The sequence below is a fragment of the Crinia signifera genome, chromosome 4 (genome assembly GCF_055691185.1).
Source record: "Crinia signifera chromosome 4, ASM5569118v1, whole genome shotgun sequence".
Classification (NCBI taxonomy): Eukaryota; Metazoa; Chordata; class Amphibia; order Anura; family Myobatrachidae; genus Crinia; species Crinia signifera.
The window spans coordinates 312,077,409-312,098,513 of NC_139220.1; the positions used below are offsets into that span (position 1 = coordinate 312,077,409).

Sequence of the window (21,105 nt, forward strand, 5' to 3'; positions counted from 1 at the left end):
AGTCAGAGCGCTGTGAGGTCTGAGCTGCTGGACGCCTCAGCCATGATGTACCCAGACGTGGTCCCGTCTTTCCTCTGTAGCTTGAGGACCGACGTTTGGTTGGACTCTCCCACAGCACAAGGGACGGACGCGGTGCCCAGTAGAGTGTCCCTCGCCCACCGAGACAGCCAGACCTGAAACACCGGCACAAACACAGACATTTAGGGACCTCCTTCGTTTTCTTTAAACTGGGGAATGGCTGTCGTATGACGTTCCCTCTGTCAATAATAAATCCAGCCACACCACTTAGGGGGACATATATCAAAGCTTGGAGGGAGATGAATTGGAGATAAAGTACCAGCCAATCATCTCCAAGGCTGTGTTAGCCAGAGGGTCTGTTAGGGTCAGATTGGTTGGCACTTTGGTGAGCTGTGGATATGCATTGTCTCCTAATGTTTTAAAAGGTACTGTGATCTCACATCCAAGATAAATATTGGCGCACCCCTCGCCCCATATACATATAAAAAGGAACAATCATGAAATTATTTCTATATATCTTGTTACGTTGCACATATTTAGATAATCAATTATTTGAAATATATATTGTTTAGCAGTTATACCCAGGATTTGAACCTGCGACCTGTCTCACTGGAGTCAGACACCTCACTGATAGAGCTATTTGCTCCTGCACAGTAAGCATGCAGATTCTGACTATGTATAATTAATTGATATTTCAAAACCATTAGCAATAGGCCGAGCTCTGTAGTGTAGTAACTTCATATAAATATACTCTGGGTCCTGTGCTGGAGCAAATAGCTCAATCAGTAAGGTGTCTGCTTCTAATGGAACAGGTCATGGGTTCTAATACAGGAAAAAATTATGTTTAGAATAAAGAATCAGCCACTGAAGCGATATTGACGGCTTCCAATTAACAGATTCACACTCGCAGGGGAGGAGAGGTGCCCCCTTGGGAGCAGGAGCCCGGCGTCAGATGAATCCATTGTCTTCCAGAGTTACTGCTCTGACCCCACTGTCCATTCTGACCTGTACAACGATTGGTCGACTTTGCCGCTTTCGGTAGAATACCGCCTTCAGGTCAAACTCTGGGTTCCGGCCCTTCACAGTCCGTGATCTCGCCTTATGTCCCTCACAGTGAACGGTCACGTAGACACTGGGATCTAGGAGAAAGGACGTCAGAGTAACTCCATTCTATGTATCATACAGCCAACAGATCTCACGGCCCAATCACTTACCGCTGTCATTGCTGGGCACCGCCAGGCCGGACGCTGCGTGAACAGTGATGGAAGTGATAAGTCTTGGGACGCCAAGGCAGAACGATAGGCAGGAGGGCTCAGGAACATCTCGTGACAGCTCACTATGGGTAACGCAATGACATTTTCGGTCACCACTATTATTGAGCAGAAAGGCGTTATTTTAAATGTAGCTGCTGGTGTGGGCAGATGTTTCTGCGGTCATGTGATCACTCAGAACCAATGTAGTGAAAGCTGACAGTCTGATAACATAAGGTGAGATTTATCAAAGTGTGTAGAGATTAAATGAGGAGAGATAAATTGCACCCCCTGGTGGAAATCTATGCACATGGCAGAGCAATGGCTGCCAAAGTACTGCAAAGCAGCAGTTATGCCCTTCATACATGACCGGCCCCTGATGTGACACTGTAAGACATCTCTTTTTGGGTTTATACTGTATGTTTATACTGTATACTGCACCTGAGGTGGCTGGCCCGGTCTGTATACACCCGCAGGAGGAAGGAGCCGGTCTGGCCAGGCTGGAAGGTGGTAGGTAGGATTACATAGCGCCCACCCTGCAGCTCAGTGTGCACTAAGACGCTGCGGGAATTGATGTATGTCGAGGAGGCAGCCTTGACGGCCATGCAGTGTAGCCGATATTTGCGATTCACTTCCACCTGTCAGTAAGAGGGGACAAGAATTAAATGATGTCACTGGTTCCTAATATTATTATTATATGGATATGCTGCACTCTCAGTGATGTCACTGGTTCCTAGCATATAGATAGGCTGCATTCTCAGTGATGTCACTGGCCCGTGCATGGGGGTATGGATAGGCTGTATTCTCAGTGATGTCACTGGCCCATGCATGGGATATAAATAGGTTGTATTCGTAGTGATGCCAATGGTTCCTAACATATGGATAGGCGGCACTCTCAGTGATGTCACTGTTTTCTAGCTTATGCATAGGCTGCATTCTCAGTGATGTCACTGGTCCATGTATGGTGTATGGATAGGCTGCATTCTCAGTGATGTCACTGGTCCACGTATGGGATATGGATAGGATGTATTCAGAGTGATGCCACTGGTTCCTTACATATGGATACACAGCATAGGTAATGGGAGGGAAGATATTCCATAGCATGATCCTACTCTCGGTCACCTTAAAGACAAAGAATCCAATGGGCAGGTTATCCCCACCACCAGCGCTGCGCTGAGTCCTATGGTCTTCTTGCTCGAGAGAGATGAGGACTGAGTCATGGTCTAACGTCACATCAAAGCAGAACTGCAATTGAAAAAGGGAAATCTATATATGTCTATAGGATGTGCGGATATACAACTGCTATTGTGAAGCCAAGGTACCTAGCCAGAGAGTAGGTAGGTGTGTACCTGAGGGTTGTGCAGGTAGGTGGCCTTGTTATTAGGACAACCACCACTCCTATCCTTCAGAGGGTCTGGATTTTGCCTCCAGGCTGAAAAAGCCGTCTCCTCTTTCCACGTCTTGTGAGAACTCAGAAGATGAGTATTCACTCGGCGGCACACAGTCATATCGGTAAAGTGAGTGCAGAAGTCATCCCAACTCATCCTAGCAGGAGAAAACAAAATGAGTGAAGGAGTGATGGGTGAGCAGAAGGGAGGAGATAGGCGGAATTCAGCGGAAGAGAAACAAGAAGTCTGGGCCTACAACATAAAAAGACATATCTAATAAGGGTTGGTCTGGAAGCAAATAAAGAGGAAAATAAATAAAATGGGTAGATACAACTGTCAAACATAGACTGGTGGAGGAAAAACACAAGACTCTTCCTCAGTTTATATTTACCAAAATTCTCCATCGTCGTTGACAGTGACCCCCATCTTCTCTTTCTGCCTTCGGCTTACCTTCTTCCACTCTTCGGACCTACAGAAATAGACTCATCATTCATGTCCCCTTTAATTCTTGAAAAAGAGAGAGGAGAACACAAAGATTCTTTGTATTATCTGCTTATTGTGTCGTTATATATCTTACCCATCGCTCCATGGCCCCTTCCACTCTCCACTGCCCCATGGATTCTGCAGGCGAACAAGGCGCAGCTTGTGCGTTCGAAAAAGCGATAAGAGCCCCGAGTGAAGAGTGATACTTTTGATGGAGGTGACACTGTAAGCATGGCCGGTAACCAGGCCACTGGAAAGGACCTCTTCAAAACCTTGACTTGAACTTGGCTAAGGAGAAGCATGATCTGTCTTTATGAGATGTTCTTTTTTTCAGTAGAACTAGGACCTGTTTTATCGGTCAGTGAAGGTATAGCAAATGTGAAGAGAAATTATAAATTTACCCTAATGGAGGAGCAGATGAGGGATGCTCGCGAGTGTGCCTTCAACACAGCCTTGAATAGCTTCTTCTTTTCTTCCTCTGAGCCACAGTTCTTTTCAAGAAGATCGATGGCCTCAGAAACTCCTCCAGTGAAGTCAATGAGGGCTTCTGCAGTACTTCCCCCATCCAAGGACTCATAACTTCCGATGAGCCTACAAGGGAAAGACGAATGGGTGGAAGCAGAAGATGATGTTAGTTTAGAGAAGAGACAGAAGCCCAGGTAGACACTGGAGGACACTCAGTAGACGTCAAATGAACCTCACTTGGCGTAAGCTTTTTCAAGCAGTGGACACCAGAACACGCTTCCATCCCGGCCAGGTCTGCAGAAGATCAACTCTCCACAAGATGTGGGCAGACGGTCATCAATCACAACTTCCAGCCAGCGGCCAAAGCGCCAGAAGCGAAACCTGAAGATCCCAAGGTGAGGGGCACCACCCGGGTGAGGCCAGTCCTGGTCCTGGGGAGAAGGTATCACCTGGGAGTACATTGAGAAAATCAGTCTTTGTAATAGGAAGGTGGATCTTGAAGGACAGTAAATTTGCATACAACATATGTTTGATGGATTTTGTTCCAAAATAGTTGCTCTTTGTTCCTGTGTTGCTTTCTAGGGTCAATATCACTAAAGTGCTTTAGATGGTCTCCACTATTTATGCTAAACTAATCTCTGAACCTAGGTAAGCTCATAGAACAACAGCCATTGTAGGATCTTCTGCAACTGCTGAATTCCCATGCCACCCCTCTAAGCCAGCCAAACCATTATGCAAAACTGGGAGAGCACAACACTAATGGTATGGTCCACACCCCTTAGTCACTTAGATCAGTTCTGTGGATATTTATTTATTTACAGTTTCTTATATAGAAACTGGATGTGGAATAACACCTACAATACCACGGAACTGCACTTGTGAACCACATTTTTTGATTCTGCTGTGTTGAGTGTTAATTGATAGCATTTTGTTATACATAAATTACTGTTCCTTCAGGTAAAGGTACTTACCTTCTTCCAAATTGATGGATCCCCAGCCAGACAGGAAACAGCTGCCACAAACCAGCAATTGCCCAGGCTGCCTTGCTGTAGGTCCCGTGGACTGATACCCGTATCAGCGAAAAGACGGGGTGACTGGACGAGCTCCTGGGAGGAAGATTGGTAGGATTACGGTCAGGGGAATTTAAAGTTTCTCTGCCTACTGCCACATCTACCTCCCTACTGCCACATTCCTCTGCCTACTGCCACATCTACCCTTACTGACAAATTCCTCTGCCTACTGCCACATCTTCCTCCCTACTGCCATGTTCCTCTGCCTACTGCCACATCTACCTCCTTACTGCCTCATTCCTCTGCCTACTGCCACATCTACCTCCTTACTGCCATGTTTCTCTGCCTACTGCCACATCTTCCTCTCTACTGCCACAGTCCTCTGCCTACTGCCACATCTCCCTCACCACTACCACGTTGCGCTGCCTAGTGCCATGTTCCTCTGCCTACTGCCATATCTTCCACCTTACTGCCACATTTATCTGCCTACTGCCAGGTCCCTCTACCTACTGCCACATCTTACTGCCTACTGTCACGTTCCTCCACCTACTGCCATATGCTGCCACATCTTACTGCCTACTGTCACGTTCCTCCACCTACTGCCCCATCTTCCTCCATACTGCCAAATCCCTCTACCTACTGTCACGTTCCTCCACCTACTGCCCCATCTTCCTCCATACTGCCATATCATACTGCCAAATCCCTCTACCTACTGCCACATCTTACTGCCTACTGTCACGTTCCACCACTACTGCCCCATCTTCCTCCCTACTGCCATTTCATACTGCCAAATCCCTCTACCTACTGTCACATCTTACAGCCTTAAGCTGGGTACACATATATACAATCCAACCGTTTGGCCGACTGTACTCCCGTCGGACCGTCCACAAACAACAGCCGATCACGCGCGTACACACCTGTACTATTTTACTTGCGACGTCCGATGTACTCCCGTCCAAACAGTCGCAAGAAAAAGATTGTACCACCGTACACACTCTCTCGATTTGGGCTTTTGACACGATATATATGAACAAAATTATCATAATGGGCTGGGTTAAGGGCATACCAAAACAAAGAGGCGTGAGTACAGAACCTAAACAATAGTGACGGGGTACGCGTCTACTAAACTTCAGTATAGAAATGCCGGTCTGGTCCCGCAGTTAAATTTGAGAGGCACAAGCAGACAGACAATAGCCCTTAAAATGGCCAAGGATAATACAAGGCACAGTTGCTAATATTTCAATATGCATTACATAATGTGACACACACGGAGCACCAAACTTCTATAAAGCCGGGTATGCGACTACAGGGTGACTACCGCAACTGTAACTATTGTAGTTCATTATTTCTATAAAGCCGGGTATGCGACTTGTCAGTTTGCGGTAGTCACCCTGCCAAACTGCTATAAAGCCGGGTATGCGACTACAGGGTGACTACCGCAAACTGACTATACTCGCATACCCGGCTTTATAGCAGTTTGATGCTCCGTGTGTGTCACATTATGTAATGCATATTGTTTTGTAATAGCCACATTAACATTCACCATTTTCAGACATTATATGTGCACATACCCTTTTATTTAACATTGTTACATGTGTTGCTTCCAATTGTTACCATCTAGACTTGTTTTGACAACATTGTAACATTGCACTATTACTGATAAAATAAACTGTGTTCAGTATATTCACCTCATAAATCTCCCCTTCTTTTTATTTCTGATATCATTTGCTGCTACACATTTACATCTAATATGCATGTTCGTCCAGCCATTACAACTTCATGAACGGAATCTATGTACTTATTATAGTGTAACTATTGTAGTTCATTATTTCTATAAAGCCGGGTATGCGACTTGTCAGTTTGCGGTAGTCACCCTGCCAAACTGCTATAAAGCCGGGTATGTGACTACAGGGTGACTACCACAAACTGACTATACTCGCATACCCGGCTTTATAGCAGTTTGGCAGGGTGACTACCGCAAACTGACTAGTCGCATACCCGGCTTTATAGAATTTTGGTGATCCGTGTGTGTCACATTATGTACTGCATATTGAAATATTAGCAACTGTGCCTGCCATTTTAACGGCTATTGTCGGTCTGCTTGTGCCTCTCAAATTCCTTTATGTTGTGACAGCCTGATATACTCATGAGCAGCGGAGCCGCGGCTCCGTGAACTACATTAACCCTGTCACCTCCACACATGATTTATTCATGTGTGCGTTCTGAATGCAATGTACTTATTATAGTGTAACTATATCTGTAGGAGAGATCATGTAGCTATGGAACGCCCACATGGGCGTTCCAGCTTTGGCAGCATAGTCGCAAGGGCGGCAGCATATCGATCCAACGTGCGTACACACTGCACTTTTGTTCCGATATGGGGCCGTCCTGTCGGGTGAAAATTAAACTGCAAAGAACCATCGACCATATGGACGGTCAAGACAGTTTTTTGCCGTTTATCGCTCGTACGGGACAGTGTACACACATATACAATTGAACGGCTGTTCGACCCAGAACGGAAGAACGGCCCGACAATTGTATATATGTGTACCCAGCTTTACTCACATTCCCCTGCCTAATGCCATCTTCCTCCCTACTGCCATATCATCAGAATCAGATTTATTGGCCAGGTATACTTGTGTATACTAGGAATTTGTTTTCGGTTTGCTGTGCAGCAGCCAGGTGGGTAACAAGTAAACAGCATAAACAATAAACAATATAAACAGGAACGTACACTGCCCGAGTGAGTCTATAGTCACGCAGGAGGAACAAGTGCAATGATTAATCTCTTTCCCACCTGTGTGTGCATATATGGGTGTGATTATCATATATAACCCAAAGGTTCAGTAACCAGAAGTGTACCGCCCTCAGCCTGGGCATCCCTGTGTAATCGATCCAGATGGTTCTTACACTGAATATCCTGATCACAGCAGTGATTACTAGTAATAAGGGGATTATTCAGTCAGGATTTGAAAAGCAAAATTTTTTCTCTCAAGAGAAAAACCATGCTGCACTGCAGGTGGGCAGATGTAACATGTGCAGAGATAGTAAGATTTGGGTTGCATTTGTTCAAACGAAATCTAAATTGCAGTGTAAAAAAAATACAGCAGCCAATATTTACCCTGCACAGAAACAAAATAACTCATCCAAATCTCTCTCTGCACATGTTACATCTGCCCCACCTGCAGCGCAGCATTGTTTTTCCCATTAAAGAAAGATCTTGCTTTTGAGATCCTTACTGAATTACCCCCTAAGCCTGCGAGGGGCATAGAGTGTGTGTATGAGGTTCTAGGCTGATATACTGTAGGTCACTAGGAACCGGTGCCTCTGTGAGGTCACACAATACATGCTCCCACTATATGTAGCCAGCAGGTCTACTTAAATGCATATTAAAAAGGTATAAGATCACTCATATTAAAGAAAATTAAGATGAAATGATCCGATTGGCCCAGGAGATGCTTAACCAGATGGCCATTGCAGAATTCTGAATGACACCACTGCAACCATGTTGCGTGTGTGTATCAAGAGCTCTGATTGGATGGTTGTGCCTAGATCCAGTTCTTTGTTATGACCAGGATGTGACGTTAGGTGTGGGCGGAAGTTGTTAGATTCCCCTTACCAGGGGCGGATCCAGGATAAAATGACAGGGGGGGCACCATGATAAAAGGGTTTGGGTGGGGGAGGAGCGGTGTTAGTGGTGCCAGTGTACATGCTAAGAGAGCGGCAGGAGAGGGTGGGAATGGAATTAAAAATAGGCCCTGGCATTTAAAGTACGCAGACCCACCATGGCGACAAAAGTGAAGGATGTAGTCGTGCGCGAGCCAAAGGTGCGTTTCGGAAAAGGGTGTGTGGCCACTCAACAGGGGGCGTGTCAACACCATATACAACTTCTACACATTATGCAACAAAATATACTTGCTCCTTACACATGATGCCAAATGGAATGAGCCAAAATTGACATAATGCCACATGGATAGAGCCAAAATTAAAATAGTGCCAAATGGATTGTGTCAAAATTCACATAATGCCACACGGATTGAGCCAAATGCATAAAATGCCATACGGATTGAGCCAAAATTCACATAATGCCACATGGATTGAGCCAAAATTCACATAATGCCACACGGATTGAGCCAAAATTCACATAATGCCACACGGATTGGGAAAAAAATTCACATAATGCCACATGGAATGAGCCAAAATTCCCATAATGCCACATGGATTGAGCCAAAATTCACATAATGCCACACGGATTGAGACAAAATTCACATAATGCCACATGGATTGAGCCAGAATTCACATAATGCCACACAGATTAAGCCAAAATTCACAATACACTTCATAAACAGGGACATTGTCCACCAAAGGCACGCATTAAACATTTACACCATAATGTCCATTACACGTTAGGGGCCTTATTTTGGTTCATTCTTTCTGACAAAATCCTTCTTAGATGGGCAAAACCATGTGCACTGCAGGTGGGGCAGGTGTTACTTGTGCAGAGAGAATTAGATTTGGGTGGGGTTTTACTTCAAAGTGAGATCTATATATCAGTGTAAAAATAAAGCAGTCAGTATTTTCCCTGCACAGAAACATAATTACTCACCCAAATCTAATTCTCTCTGCACATGTTACTCTGCCCCCCCTGCAGTGCACATGGTTTTGTCCATCTAAGAAGGATTTTGTCAGAAAGAATGAACCAAAATAAGGCCCTAAGTTACACGCCATTATGTCCATTATGTGTTATGCCAAACACCATAATGCCTATTAAAAATTATGCTACATAAGTGCTGCTTCTCTACATGCTCATTGCCAAGGGTTCCATTCTCATTGCCAGAGGTTCCATGCTCGTTGCCATGTGGGATTACATGCTCATTGCCAAGGGGGAATAAATGCTCGTGGTTAATGGGGGACAGCCGCCGCCAGGCAGAAGTGATAGTCACTGACAGTGGCAGAGCCTGGCTGTATTCAGAGCACTGCAGGTCCCGGCTATTTGAAATAATACCCCTTTCACACCAGAAAATGCATTCCCAGGTTGGCCCCTTTTACACCAGCCTAGTCCCTGCATTTTCTGGTGTGAGGGGGGAGAGAAAACCACCACTCCCCCCTTTAACCAGTTATCTCATTTAACCGGCTATATCTTCGGAACCAACTGACCCATTTACATGAGACAAGTATCATATTGAAGAACTTGAGTGGGCTTTGAATGATTGTGGTTCAATGAAACTGGAACGTTTGTTTCCAGAGTAATCTGCCCTCAAAGAACATGATCAGCCATGAAATTACACTTCAAAAATAAAAAAATCGGTTTACACGCAATATCTCTGGAACAGATTGACCAATTTGGACCAGTCTGGTATCATATTGAAGGCCCAGCGATTTGGAATTGAATGAAATCAACCACAAGCTTCTGTGATGCTAGGGCGGGAACTGGCAGCCGTTGGAACCGGGTGGGGGTCGGAATTGACGGGTCCCATATTATCCTATGGGGAAAAAACGTTACAGGTTTGCCAGGCGATATCTCCGGTTCCCGGGGGGCTAGAGACACGGGGCTGGACTTGTTGGAAAGCCCTGGTCCTCAGCTACAAAATAAATGACAGGGGGGGCACGTGCCCGGGTGCCCCCCCCCTGAATCCGCCACTGCCCCTTACAGCATTTTTTATTTTATCTGTCATTTCCGTAGGTGTAGGCCAGGCATTCCCAACCACGGTCCTCAAGGCACACCAACAGTGCAGGTTTTGTAGATATCCAGGCTTGAGTACAGGTGACTTAATTAGTATCTGAGGGATTCTGATTAAACCATCTGTGCTGAAGCCTGGATATCACTAAAACCTGCACTGTTGGTGTGCCTTGAGGACCGTGGTTGGGAATGCCTGGTGTAGGCAGTGGCATAACAACACATTTTGCGTGCCCCCAGTTGAGAACCCAACCCCCCTCCCCTGCCTTACCCCTCCGCATCTGGTCTGCATCCCGGTGCTCCTCCTGGCTCCTTATGATAAATATCCCTCACAAAATGGCCGTCTCAGACGCTCCAGCAATGAGACGCATCTGAGTAGCTATTTCGGCAGGGTACAGCAACCCTGCTGACAGTGTTAGAGGTTCGGTAGCGCATGCGTCTCCTGTCCAAAGAGGGGGTGCGGACGCAAATGCATCTCATTCACAATTGAGAAGACATTTGCCAGTGCTCCATGTTCCATACTGGCAAATGCCTCCATTTGAAACCCACACTATCCATGGCAGCCCGAAGCGTGGCTTTTCATATCCCCACTATCCACGTCGGCGTGGAGTTGATTTTATATAGTGTGGCGAGTGCAGCAAGCCACCGAGCCCGAAGCGTGGCAAGCGCAGCGAGCCTGCGAGGAGACACGGATTACACGTGAGGTAATCCGCATCCGCTCGCCACGCTTCGGGCTCGGTGGCTCGCCCCACTATATAAAATCAACTCCACGCCGACGTGGATAGTGAGGGGTATGAAAAGGTCGGGAGGACGCATAACGCGTCCCCTCGCCACGCTTCAGGCTGGCGTGGATAGTGGGGGTGTTTCAGGAACACGTTCACACCTGGCATATCATTCACCAGAGACAGTAATGATGACACGTGTTAACTTGTAACTGGATTTTAGTTAATAATAATAAGAATTAAAGCAACTTAACACATTACAGTACAATCAGTACTTCTGACTGACTACACTGGATCTGACAGGGACGCTTAAGTGGCCGCGGGAACACTACGCTACTTCTGACTGACTACGCTAACTATGCTGGCCACGGGAACACTACGCTGATTCCGACAGGGGCGCTACTCTGACGGCGTAACTGCCGCCGTGAAACTACACAAGTACCAGATTCAAGAAACAGAAGTGGATCTAGTCACAACCCTGATTGGAGGGCTGACGTACACTCCCCTGACCAATCAAACCAATGTACAGTATAACACTCCATCTATTTTGCTTACACCGCCACGAACCTGTGGGCCACTCTTGAATGGAAATGTTACCTGAGGACGCTTCCACTCCACCACCCTGGGGGGCTGTCTGCTGTAGTATAGGGAGCTGTCACTGGCTGGGAACTTTGGGTCCTCGTAGAGCTGCTTCTGCTGGCGACACTGGCTTTTGAGTTGGTCATAACGCTGCTCCTGGTAATGGAGAACCATGTCGTGGAGATCCTACCACCCTGAAGGTCCTATCACCGTTACAGTCACAGAAATGTGTGGATGAAATGTCTTGGGCCAAGTCCACCTGTGGCCTTCTTTCACTCCCTGGGCCCTGCTGTAGTGCTGCCGCTATGCAAGCACACAGTACCAGTGCGTGTGTTTCCACCGTGCCATAGTGCAGCCGAGGCTTCCCCCTCGCCGGGCCTGTGTTACAGGCTGTGCAGCTCCGTGAGAGATCTCCCTGTGAGTAGGTGTGGGGACTGGAGGGAAAACCTGCCGTTCCTGTTCTTCTAATGAGTCCAGCAACACCCTGCAAGAGGAGAGAGGGACCAGTATTCACTAGCAACAAAGGGAGGAGAGGGTGGTAGGAAGTCACAGATTCTCAAACCCAGTCCTCAGGACCCCACACAGTGCAGGTTTTCCAGGTCTCCTCGCAGAATCGCAGCTGAAATAATTAGCTTCACCTGTGGGCCTGTAATGACTACAACTGTGGACCTGCAAGGTGACCTGGAAAACCTGGGCTGTTTGGGGTCATAAAGGCCAAGTTTGAGAACCTGTGGAGTAGAGGGACAAAAGGGAGAGATGTATCCAACCTTGGAGAGACATAGGGCCAGATTCTCTAAGCTTCAAAAGTGATAAAATGGAGAGTGCTAAACAGACAGCCAATCAGCTCCTACCTGCCATGTCACAGGCTGTGTTTGAAAAATGTCAGGTAGGAGCTGATTGGCTGGCTGTTTATCACTCTCCATTTTATCACTTTTTAAGCTTAGAGAATCTGGCCCAGTGAGTGGAAAGAGAGATACTGTACCAGCCAATCAGCTCTTAACTGCCGTGTTACAGGCTGTTTTGAATAAATAACAGTAGCTGATTGGTTGATAGTCTCCCCAAGGATTAGACCATACACACACCATAGACCACTTAGTGCAGGCATGTCCAAACTATGGCCCTCCAGCTGTTGTGAAACTACATGTCCCATCATGCCTTGCCACAGTTCTGCTATTAAAGAATGCTAAAACTTTGGCAAGGCATGCTGGGATGTCTAGTTTCACAACAGCAGGAGGGCCGCAGTTTGGACATGAATGACTTAGTGGCTTTGTCTGTATGTGTCTTTCATGGGGAGGTGTATCAAACCAGGAGAGAGCTAAAGTGCCAACCGAACGGCTAACTGTTTAAACACGGGGCAGTTAGGAGCACCATTGAACATCCGTAATGAGTGATAACAAGATCAGTTGGTGCTTTATCTCTCTCCAATGTTTGACAAATCTTCCCCTGGTCCAGATATATCAAGCTTCAAAAGGTGATAAAATGTAGAGTGATGAACAACCAGCCAATTAGCTCCTACCTTCTATGTTACAGGCCAATTTTGAAAAATGACAGTTAGGAGCTGTGTGGCTGGTTGTTTATCACTCTCCACATTATCAATTTTTGAAGCTTGATATATCTGGCCCCCTGAGTGGTACATACAGGAAGGAGAGAGTGGTAACATACAGGAAGGAGAGGAGTGAGTGGCACATACAGGAAGGACAGGAGTGAGAGGTACATACAGGAAGGAGAGGAGTGAGAGGTACATACAGGAAGGACAGGAGTGAGAGGTACATACAGGAAGGACAGGAGTGAGCGGTACATACAGGAAGGACAGGAGTGAGTGGTACATACAGGAAGGACAGGAGTGAGAGGTACATACAGGAAGGACAGGAGTGAGAGGTACATACAGGAAGGACAGGAGTGAGAGGTACACGCAGGAAGGACAGGAGTGAGAGGTACACACAGGAAGGACAGGAGTGAGTGGTACACACAGGAAGGACAGGAGTGAGAGGTACACACAGGAAGGACAGGAGTGAGAGGTACACACAGGAAGGACAGGAGTGAGAGGTACATACGGGAAGGAGAGGAGTGAGTGGTACATACGGGAAGGACAGGAGTGAGAGGTACATACAGGAAGGACAGGAGTGAGAGGTACATACAGGAAGGACAGGAGTGAGCGGACATACAGGAAGGACAGGAGTGAGCGGTACATACAGGAAGGACAGGAGTGAGAGATACATACAGGAAGGACAGGAGTGAGCGGTACATACGGGAAGGACAGGAGTGAGCGGTACATACGGGAAGGACAGGAGTGAGCGGTACATACGGGAAGGACAGGAGTGAGCGGTACATACGGGAAGGACAGGAGTGAGCGGTACATACGGGAAGGACAGGAGTGAGAGGTACATACGGGAAGGACAGGAGTGAGAGGTACATACGGGAAGGACAGGAGTGAGAGGTACATACGGGAAGGACAGGAGTGAGAGGTACATACGGGAAGGACAGGAGTGAGAGGTACATACGGGAAGGACAGGAGTGAGAGGTACATACAGGAAGGACAGGAGTGAGGTACATACAGGAAGGACAGGAGTGAGAGGTACATACAGGAAGGACAGGAGTGAGCGGTACATACGGGAAGGAGAGGAGTGAGAGGTACATACGGGAAGGACAGGAGTGAGAGGTACATACGGGAAGGACAGGAGTGAGAGGTACATACGGGAAGGACAGGAGTGAGAGGTACATACAGGAAGGACAGGAGTGAGAGGTACATACAGGAAGGACAGGAGTGAGTGGTACATACGGGAAGGACAGGAGTGAGTGGTACATACGGGAAGGACAGGAGTGAGAGGTACATACAGGAAGGAGAGGAGTGAGTGGTACATACAGGAAGGACAGGAGTGAGCGGTACATACAGGAAGGACAGGAGTGAGAGGTACATACAGGAAGGACAGGAGTGAGAGGTACATACAGGAAGGACAGGAGTGAGAGGTACATACGGGAAGGAGAGGAGTGAGAGGTACATACGGGAAGGAGAGGAGTGAGAGGTACATACAGGAAGGACAGGAGTGAGAGGTACATACAGGAAGGACAGGAGTGAGAGGTACATACAGGAAGGACAGGAGTGAGAGGTACGTACAGGAAGGACAGGAGTGAGAGGTACATACAGGAAGGACAGGAGTTAGAGGTACATACAGGAAGGACAGGAATGAGTGTCACACAGATTACACAGCAGTAGGAGGGGGGCAGGCTGATAGGACAGAGGGACAAAGAGCAGTGATATTGATCTCTGCAGTTAGTTATTGCAGGCAGGTAGATGAGGACGGTGCAGACAGCACAGAGTATGACAGCATAGAAAGCAGAGGCAGGCACTACACAGCAACACACATATTATACAGGTAAGGTGGTATGCGGTCATTAGGTCGACAGTGTCAAGGTCAATAGGTCGATCACTATTGGTCGACAGGCAGAAGGTCGACACATGGAAATGGTTGACGGTAGTTTTTCATGACGTCAGCCTAGCAAACACGTCTGAATCAGGCCCAGAGATAGCAACACAGAGATAGTAACATACACAGGACCGTAACAGAGATATTGCACGACAGCACAGAGGAATCAGGAACGCTTTGCCGGGCGGAAGCTCTCCTACTCACCCAGGGACAGACGCCCTACAAGGAAACGGTTTCCAAGAATGTGAGATCACACAGATCACGCCCATGTTTTTATCTAGTTAGGCAGCACAAATACAATTAATTTCTATGTTGGGGATGCAGTTAAAATCCCGGCGGTCGGGATCCTGGCGTTCAGAATCCCGACAGCCGAAATGCCGACACATTCTCCCTCCTGGAGGGAGAATAAATTAGTGTGCCGAGCCCGCTGCGTGGCGAGCGCAGCGAGCCCGCAAGGGGGGGCGATCCACGTCTCCCCCTTGTCGGCATTTCGGCTGTCGGGATTCCGGCGTCGGGATTCTGAACGCCGGGATCCCGACCACCGGGATTCAATACTGAATCCCTATGTTGTGCCTTCAGGGAAAAGGTTGAATCATTTCCCATCTAGCATAGAAATTCCAGTGAGTTTATTTTCCCTTATCAATTTTTAAGTATCATTGATGGATGACCTGGGATCTGCCCCTTTTCCGACATATAAAGCTGTCCACACATTCTCATTTTGGTAATGAAAACGTGTAATAGTACGTCTGACCAGGATTTATGCGAATCCAATCAGCTCGTACCTGTCATGTTACAGACTGAGTGTGAAAAATTACAGTTAGGAGCTGATTGGCTGGTTGTTTATCACTCTCCGCTTTATCACTTTTTGAAGCTTGATACAGCTGGCCAACACTCAGTCTCACAATCAGCTGTATGGACGCTTGTGTCAACACAATTGCGATGCAGTCATTGACTGGGACATTTCCATCCCTGGCTAGCCACCCCCTTACCAGCCAATAAAACTGCAGGTATATGTGTGCAATTCCAAAATGCATCTTTGTGCCATGAGTATGGGGGGTGTATCTGCCGTGGGACTCACTTGTGTCCAATGTCACCACAGCATCCACATCTGAGTCACACCCCTAGTCTTTTCCATTGTTGTTTTGGAGGGGGCGTGACCACATTTCCCTGATCTGGCCACACCCACCTTCAGTACCCAGGTCTGGTGAATGTCTAGATTGCCGTGGTAGAGATCAGTAACAGCAGCTGGGTAGGCAACACAGACACTTACCCGCACTCTATGCAAAACTTACCTGTAACAACTGTTTTTTATCAATTATGTGGACTGACATGGTATGATTATTATTATATGGCCTCGCTAGCCTGACGGCATTATGTCTGCTGCCAGAATACAGCACTGGACAAAGGTGACATGATAGATTCATTCCCATGATAGGCAGGCAGGTGGCAGTATAATAAGGCCTACATTATCTAGTAATAAAATAAGACAAGTGCATGGAAGTCAGACAGAAGGGCCAAAGCAGCCCACAATAGGGAGTCGCATTCAGGGCCGGCGCCACCACTAGGCAAACCTAGGCATTTGCTGTCTATTTCAATCTGGCGGCGGAGGCAGCGGGGGTCCCTGCAGTCTATTAAAAATCACGAGCGCTATCCGCCGGGCTATGCGGAAGCGCTTCTAGTGTGAAAACTCTGGCAGCACGGCGCATGCTGATCTCAGCCAATCAGCGTGCTGCCAGTGTTTTCACACTAGAAGAGCTTCCGCATAGCCCGGCGGATAGCGCTCGTGATTTTTAATAGACTGCAGGGACCCCCGCTGCCTCCGCCGCCAGATTGAAATAGACTGCGCCGAACGACAGGTACCACCCCACACACCCACCTCCACACCCCCCCCCCCCCCCCCGGCACCGGGGCGCCTTACAGATTACTAAGGGGTATACTATACTTGCCTAAAATTAGAATCCAGGAGATTACAGTGTGGGGTACCAAGGGGATACGGTCGTATTTTCGATACCACTTAGGTTGACAGTCATTAGGTCAACACCGTTGGGTCGACAGGTGTCTAGGTCAACATGGGTGAAGGTTGACAGGTATCAAGTTCGACATGGAACAAGGTCGACATGGTTTTAGGTCGACACATTTTTTTTTTACTGTATTTTGAGCCGACATGTGGCGACAGCCGGTATTTCATGCCCTACCATCCACTAGGGCGTGGTGGGAGAATAAAATAGTGTGCCGAAAAAGCATGTCCACCTTCCGACCTAACGCTGTGTCGACCTAAACCCATGTCAACCTTTTGCCACATGTCATTCTTCACCCATGTCGACCTTGCCACTGGTCGACCCAATACAATCCACACCCGTACCATCGAGGATGTGTGTCTAGCTTCACATATAGGCGCGTCTATGCTTAAATACTTGCTATCGCCAGATATTTCTACATAACTTTAGGGAATTGGTATGGAATCTCGGCGGTCAAAATCCCAATGCCGAAATCCTGACAAGGGGGGACGTGGATCGCTCCCCCATTCGGGCTTGCTACACTCGCCGGTGGGCTACGCTCAGAATACTAATTTATTCTCACCTCTATGGGTGTCGTGGACACCCACAGAGGGACAAAGTGCCGGGATTATTTTTGGATGTTTTGCAAGTATTGACACGAACATTGCTGCCTGCAATATGGTGTTTCTTGTTTACAATTATATATTCACTGTGATATTTTTTTTCTTCTCACCCAGCAGTGTACACGATTAATGTGATGCATACACAATATAATTGGATGTTGTGTGAATTCATCCCTAAACATGTATGATTTTGATGTATTAAATATTAATATATTGAGAACATTGGACTGTCTTGTAAGTTGTAGGCGCTACCCATATTAATTGAATGTGCTGTTTTTCGTACCATTACAGCATTAGCCCACTCATTATGGACACCATATACTTTAATTAAATGTTTAACTAAAAAAAAAAAAAAGGATTACTAAAAATAATTCTTACCCTAAATTACTCACAAGTAGAAGCAGCAGCAGGCTATGTGTCAGTGCACACCAGCACAGAAGACCCTGTGTGATCATGTGCTGCACTCTCTCTCACTTCCCACAAAGGGGAATAATTTGAGTTGTCAGCAAGGGGCACTGAGCAGCTAGAGTGAATCACTGTCCTTGAAAAGAAACTCCTTAGTGGCATCCCTTGTAAAATCTGAAGAATACAGGAGATTAGAAGTGCAATGCAGGACAGATTATTTAGGACAGAAATGGCAGCCTCCTGCAGGATTTGTGAGAGTCGGCAAATATGCTAAAGGAGGAGGTAATGGGAATGATGGCAAAAATGTTGACGTGTCATGGGCGTTTTCCAGTCGGGTAAATGCAGGCAAATGCATCGCTACTGATGCGTCCAGCCAGCCTGCGTAGCCGTACACCTACTTGATCAGTCAAAGTTCCTTGACCAGGCAAATGAAGCAATAGGCTAGTTTGGTATACAGATGTGTGACACTGGGCGAAGACCAAAGCAGAGAGCCCAGACAAGCCATTTGGATTGGGATTTTCTCTTACGGTCAGTAACAGACTACTGCACAATCGGCCACCACCAAGCTCCTCCAACCAGCACCTGAAACTGCTGATTTCTCTCAAGCTCCTGCCATCGACACCTGAAATTGCTTGCTGCTGTGCGCTTGGACACAGTGTTGACCCATCTCCTGGTTGACATCAGTTGACGCCCACTGTTCACTGACATGGACCAGGACTGACGGAGCTTGGAGACGCTGGGCTTAATCCAGAACCGGCAGAATCCGGGACTACCTGTTACATTCCTGTTGGTCGCAGGATGAAAGCAGTCTTCTTGAAGGCAAGATGTTTATTGCACAAATGTCTTAAAAAAGACCCGTTCTCTTTACATGTATTGCTCAGTGGGTACCACTAACACAATAAAGAAGAATGTATATAGTTTATACATCAATAATGTTTGCATTTCACTTGCTAAATATACAATGGTACAGGAAAACACATCGCTATATATGATATATATATATATTTATATTGTCTATATAACAAATGTACAGGAAATTCTTGACAACAAATTATTTTCATCCGGATCTTATTGACACACAACAAAGATACACACCGTAGTTTGTTTTCATTAAAACCTTCACTCAGGAAGCTGCAATTCCAGGATCACCACCAGGGTGCACTACACTGGCCAACATCAAAAGCTCTTATTTACCAGTCGTTACTGCTAGGAAATAGCAATTAGAATAACAATCCACTGCCACAAAACATAGGGCCTTATTCTAGTTCCCTCTAACAAAATCCTTCTTAGATGGACAAAACCATGTGCACTGCAGGTGGGGCAGATGTTACTTGTGCAGAGAGAATTAGATTTGGGTGGGGTTTACTTCAAAGTGAGATCTATATTGCAGTGTAAAAATAAAGCAGCCAGTATTTACACCCTGCACAGAAACAAAATAACTCACCCAAATCTAATTCTCTCTGCACATGTTACATCTGCCCCCCTGCAGTGCACATGGTTTTGTCCATCTAAGAAGGATTTTGTCAGAAACAGTGAACTAGAATAAGGCCCATAGTGATTCCTTATCGTCATACACAGAGTAAGTACATGTCTACTTTATAGTGGTCATTCTAGCACCCACTATCTTTGGAAACCCATGCCGTTCCTCTTCCCTGCCTGCTGTAGTGATTCTAGCACAGTGTGGTCTGTAGATCAGCACTGATATGCAAACCAGACCTGTGCTAGAAACACCACAGCAGACAGTGACACCCCAGGCAGGGAAGAGGAACGGCATGGGTTTCCAAAGATAGTGGGTGCTAGAATGAACACTACCTTTATAATACATTCAAACACACCTTAGATATCAATACATTGAAACATGTCAGACTGCTAACTATACTCTGCTGTATACAGCGATGCATTGCACATTAGCTGCTGTGCTTTACAGCAACAGTTAATTATACCAATACCACAAATATATCAGCAATGACTGCTGAATATCATGTTTGTTTTAAGTTCTATACGAATGAACTCTGCCCCTCAATAAAGATCTAATCGCAAGGGCATAAAGCCGTTCGCCAAGCAGATGGCAGCTGTTCCCCAGCTTGGGAAGGTGAAAAATTAACTGTTATGCTGCCCACACACTTGTGAGATATTGCATGCAATCGTTCGATTTCGACCATACGTGGCCGATAAATCGAATGATTGTATGCATTTTTAAAGGGGCCATTGGACACGATGCCCGGGCACGCCGTAGAATGTCGGGTCTACAGTTAGTATGAACTGCACTTAGTATCTATCGAATTGCAGGAGCGATCGCATGTGGTTAAAAACCACAATGTGTGGGTGGGGGGCGGAAGGGACACTTTCGGTAACGTGGGGATTGGGGGCCGGAGGGACCGCTGTAACCGGGCAGCCGTCTGATTGGCTGAGAGAGCTCAGGCAATCAAAGGGCTGCCCAGTGTTTTAATCAATTCTGCCAACACCGCTGACCCCTGCCGTCCTCTTCCAGCACCAAGATGGCATGTAGCATCAGGTGCTGAAAGGGGGCAAGTTATGCAGCCTAAGATGCGATCGGATTCGATGGACATTGCACTTCGATGACTCATAGAATCCAATCGCATAAGTGTATGGGTAACATTAGTTATGCAGGCTTACACACTGTAACACCATGAGCCAAAACAACAAAAGTTACCCTGCTTCTTGTACTCCCTGACCTCCCTATTTACAGGTCACATGCAGCCCTGTCCCCACTGACACATCCCTCATCCTCCCGATACAATCTGTGCTGCTGGGGACCCTGCTCCTCCCACTATATAACTCCAAGTCTGTGGCTTCCTGCTGCTTCCATTCCCCTCCTCACATCATGTCACTGCCCCTGTCACATACAGCCCTGTCCTCACTGACACATCCCTCATCTCCTGATATACTCTGTGCTGCTGGGAACCCTGCTCCTCCCACTATATAACTCTCAGTCTGTGGCTTCCTGCTGCCTCCATTCCCCTCCTCACATCATGTCACTGCCCCTGTCACATGCAGCCCTGTCCTCACTGACACATCCCTCATCCTCCTGATACAATCTGT

General features: G+C 46.9%; 1 protein-coding gene across 3 annotated transcripts; it reads right to left on the minus strand.

Annotated features, from left to right (window-relative positions):
* LOC146075830 (calpain-5-like) lies at positions 1-19,545 on the minus strand. 3 transcript variants are annotated; one of them, XM_083185469.1, is made up of 13 exons: positions 18,030-19,545; positions 11,611-12,076; positions 4,576-4,710; positions 3,842-4,053; positions 3,541-3,730; positions 3,234-3,427; positions 3,048-3,125; positions 2,618-2,813; positions 2,391-2,513; positions 1,710-1,906; positions 1,233-1,354; positions 1,024-1,157; positions 1-173 (listed from the first exon to the last, which is right to left on the minus strand). In XM_083185469.1, the coding sequence occupies exons 2-13, from the start codon at positions 11,764-11,766 to the stop codon at positions 3-5; spliced, it is 1,908 nt and encodes a 635-aa protein (XP_083041595.1). In that variant the 5' UTR covers positions 11,767-12,076; positions 18,030-19,545; the 3' UTR covers positions 1-2. The 3 variants fall into 3 exon arrangements, with proteins under 3 accessions (XP_083041595.1, XP_083041593.1, XP_083041594.1); XM_083185467.1 differs by having other exon boundaries at positions 18,016-19,545; XM_083185468.1 differs by lacking the exon at positions 18,030-19,545 and having other exon boundaries at positions 11,611-12,470.
* Between the last annotated feature and the right edge of the window lie 1,560 nt (positions 19,546-21,105).

Coding starts and splice junctions, on each gene's coding strand:
- LOC146075830 (XM_083185469.1), bottom strand. CDS start 11,766: ATGGTTCTCCATTACCAGGAGCAGCGTTATGACCAACTCAAAAGCCAG. Junction 4,711..11,610: donor TGGAGTGGAAGCGTCCTCAG/GTAACATTTCCA, acceptor TCTTCCTCCCAG/GAGCTCGTCCAGTCACCCCG. Junction 1,355..1,709: donor GACCGGGCCAGCCACCTCAG/GTGCAGTATACA, acceptor CGTTACCCATAG/TGAGCTGTCACGAGATGTTC.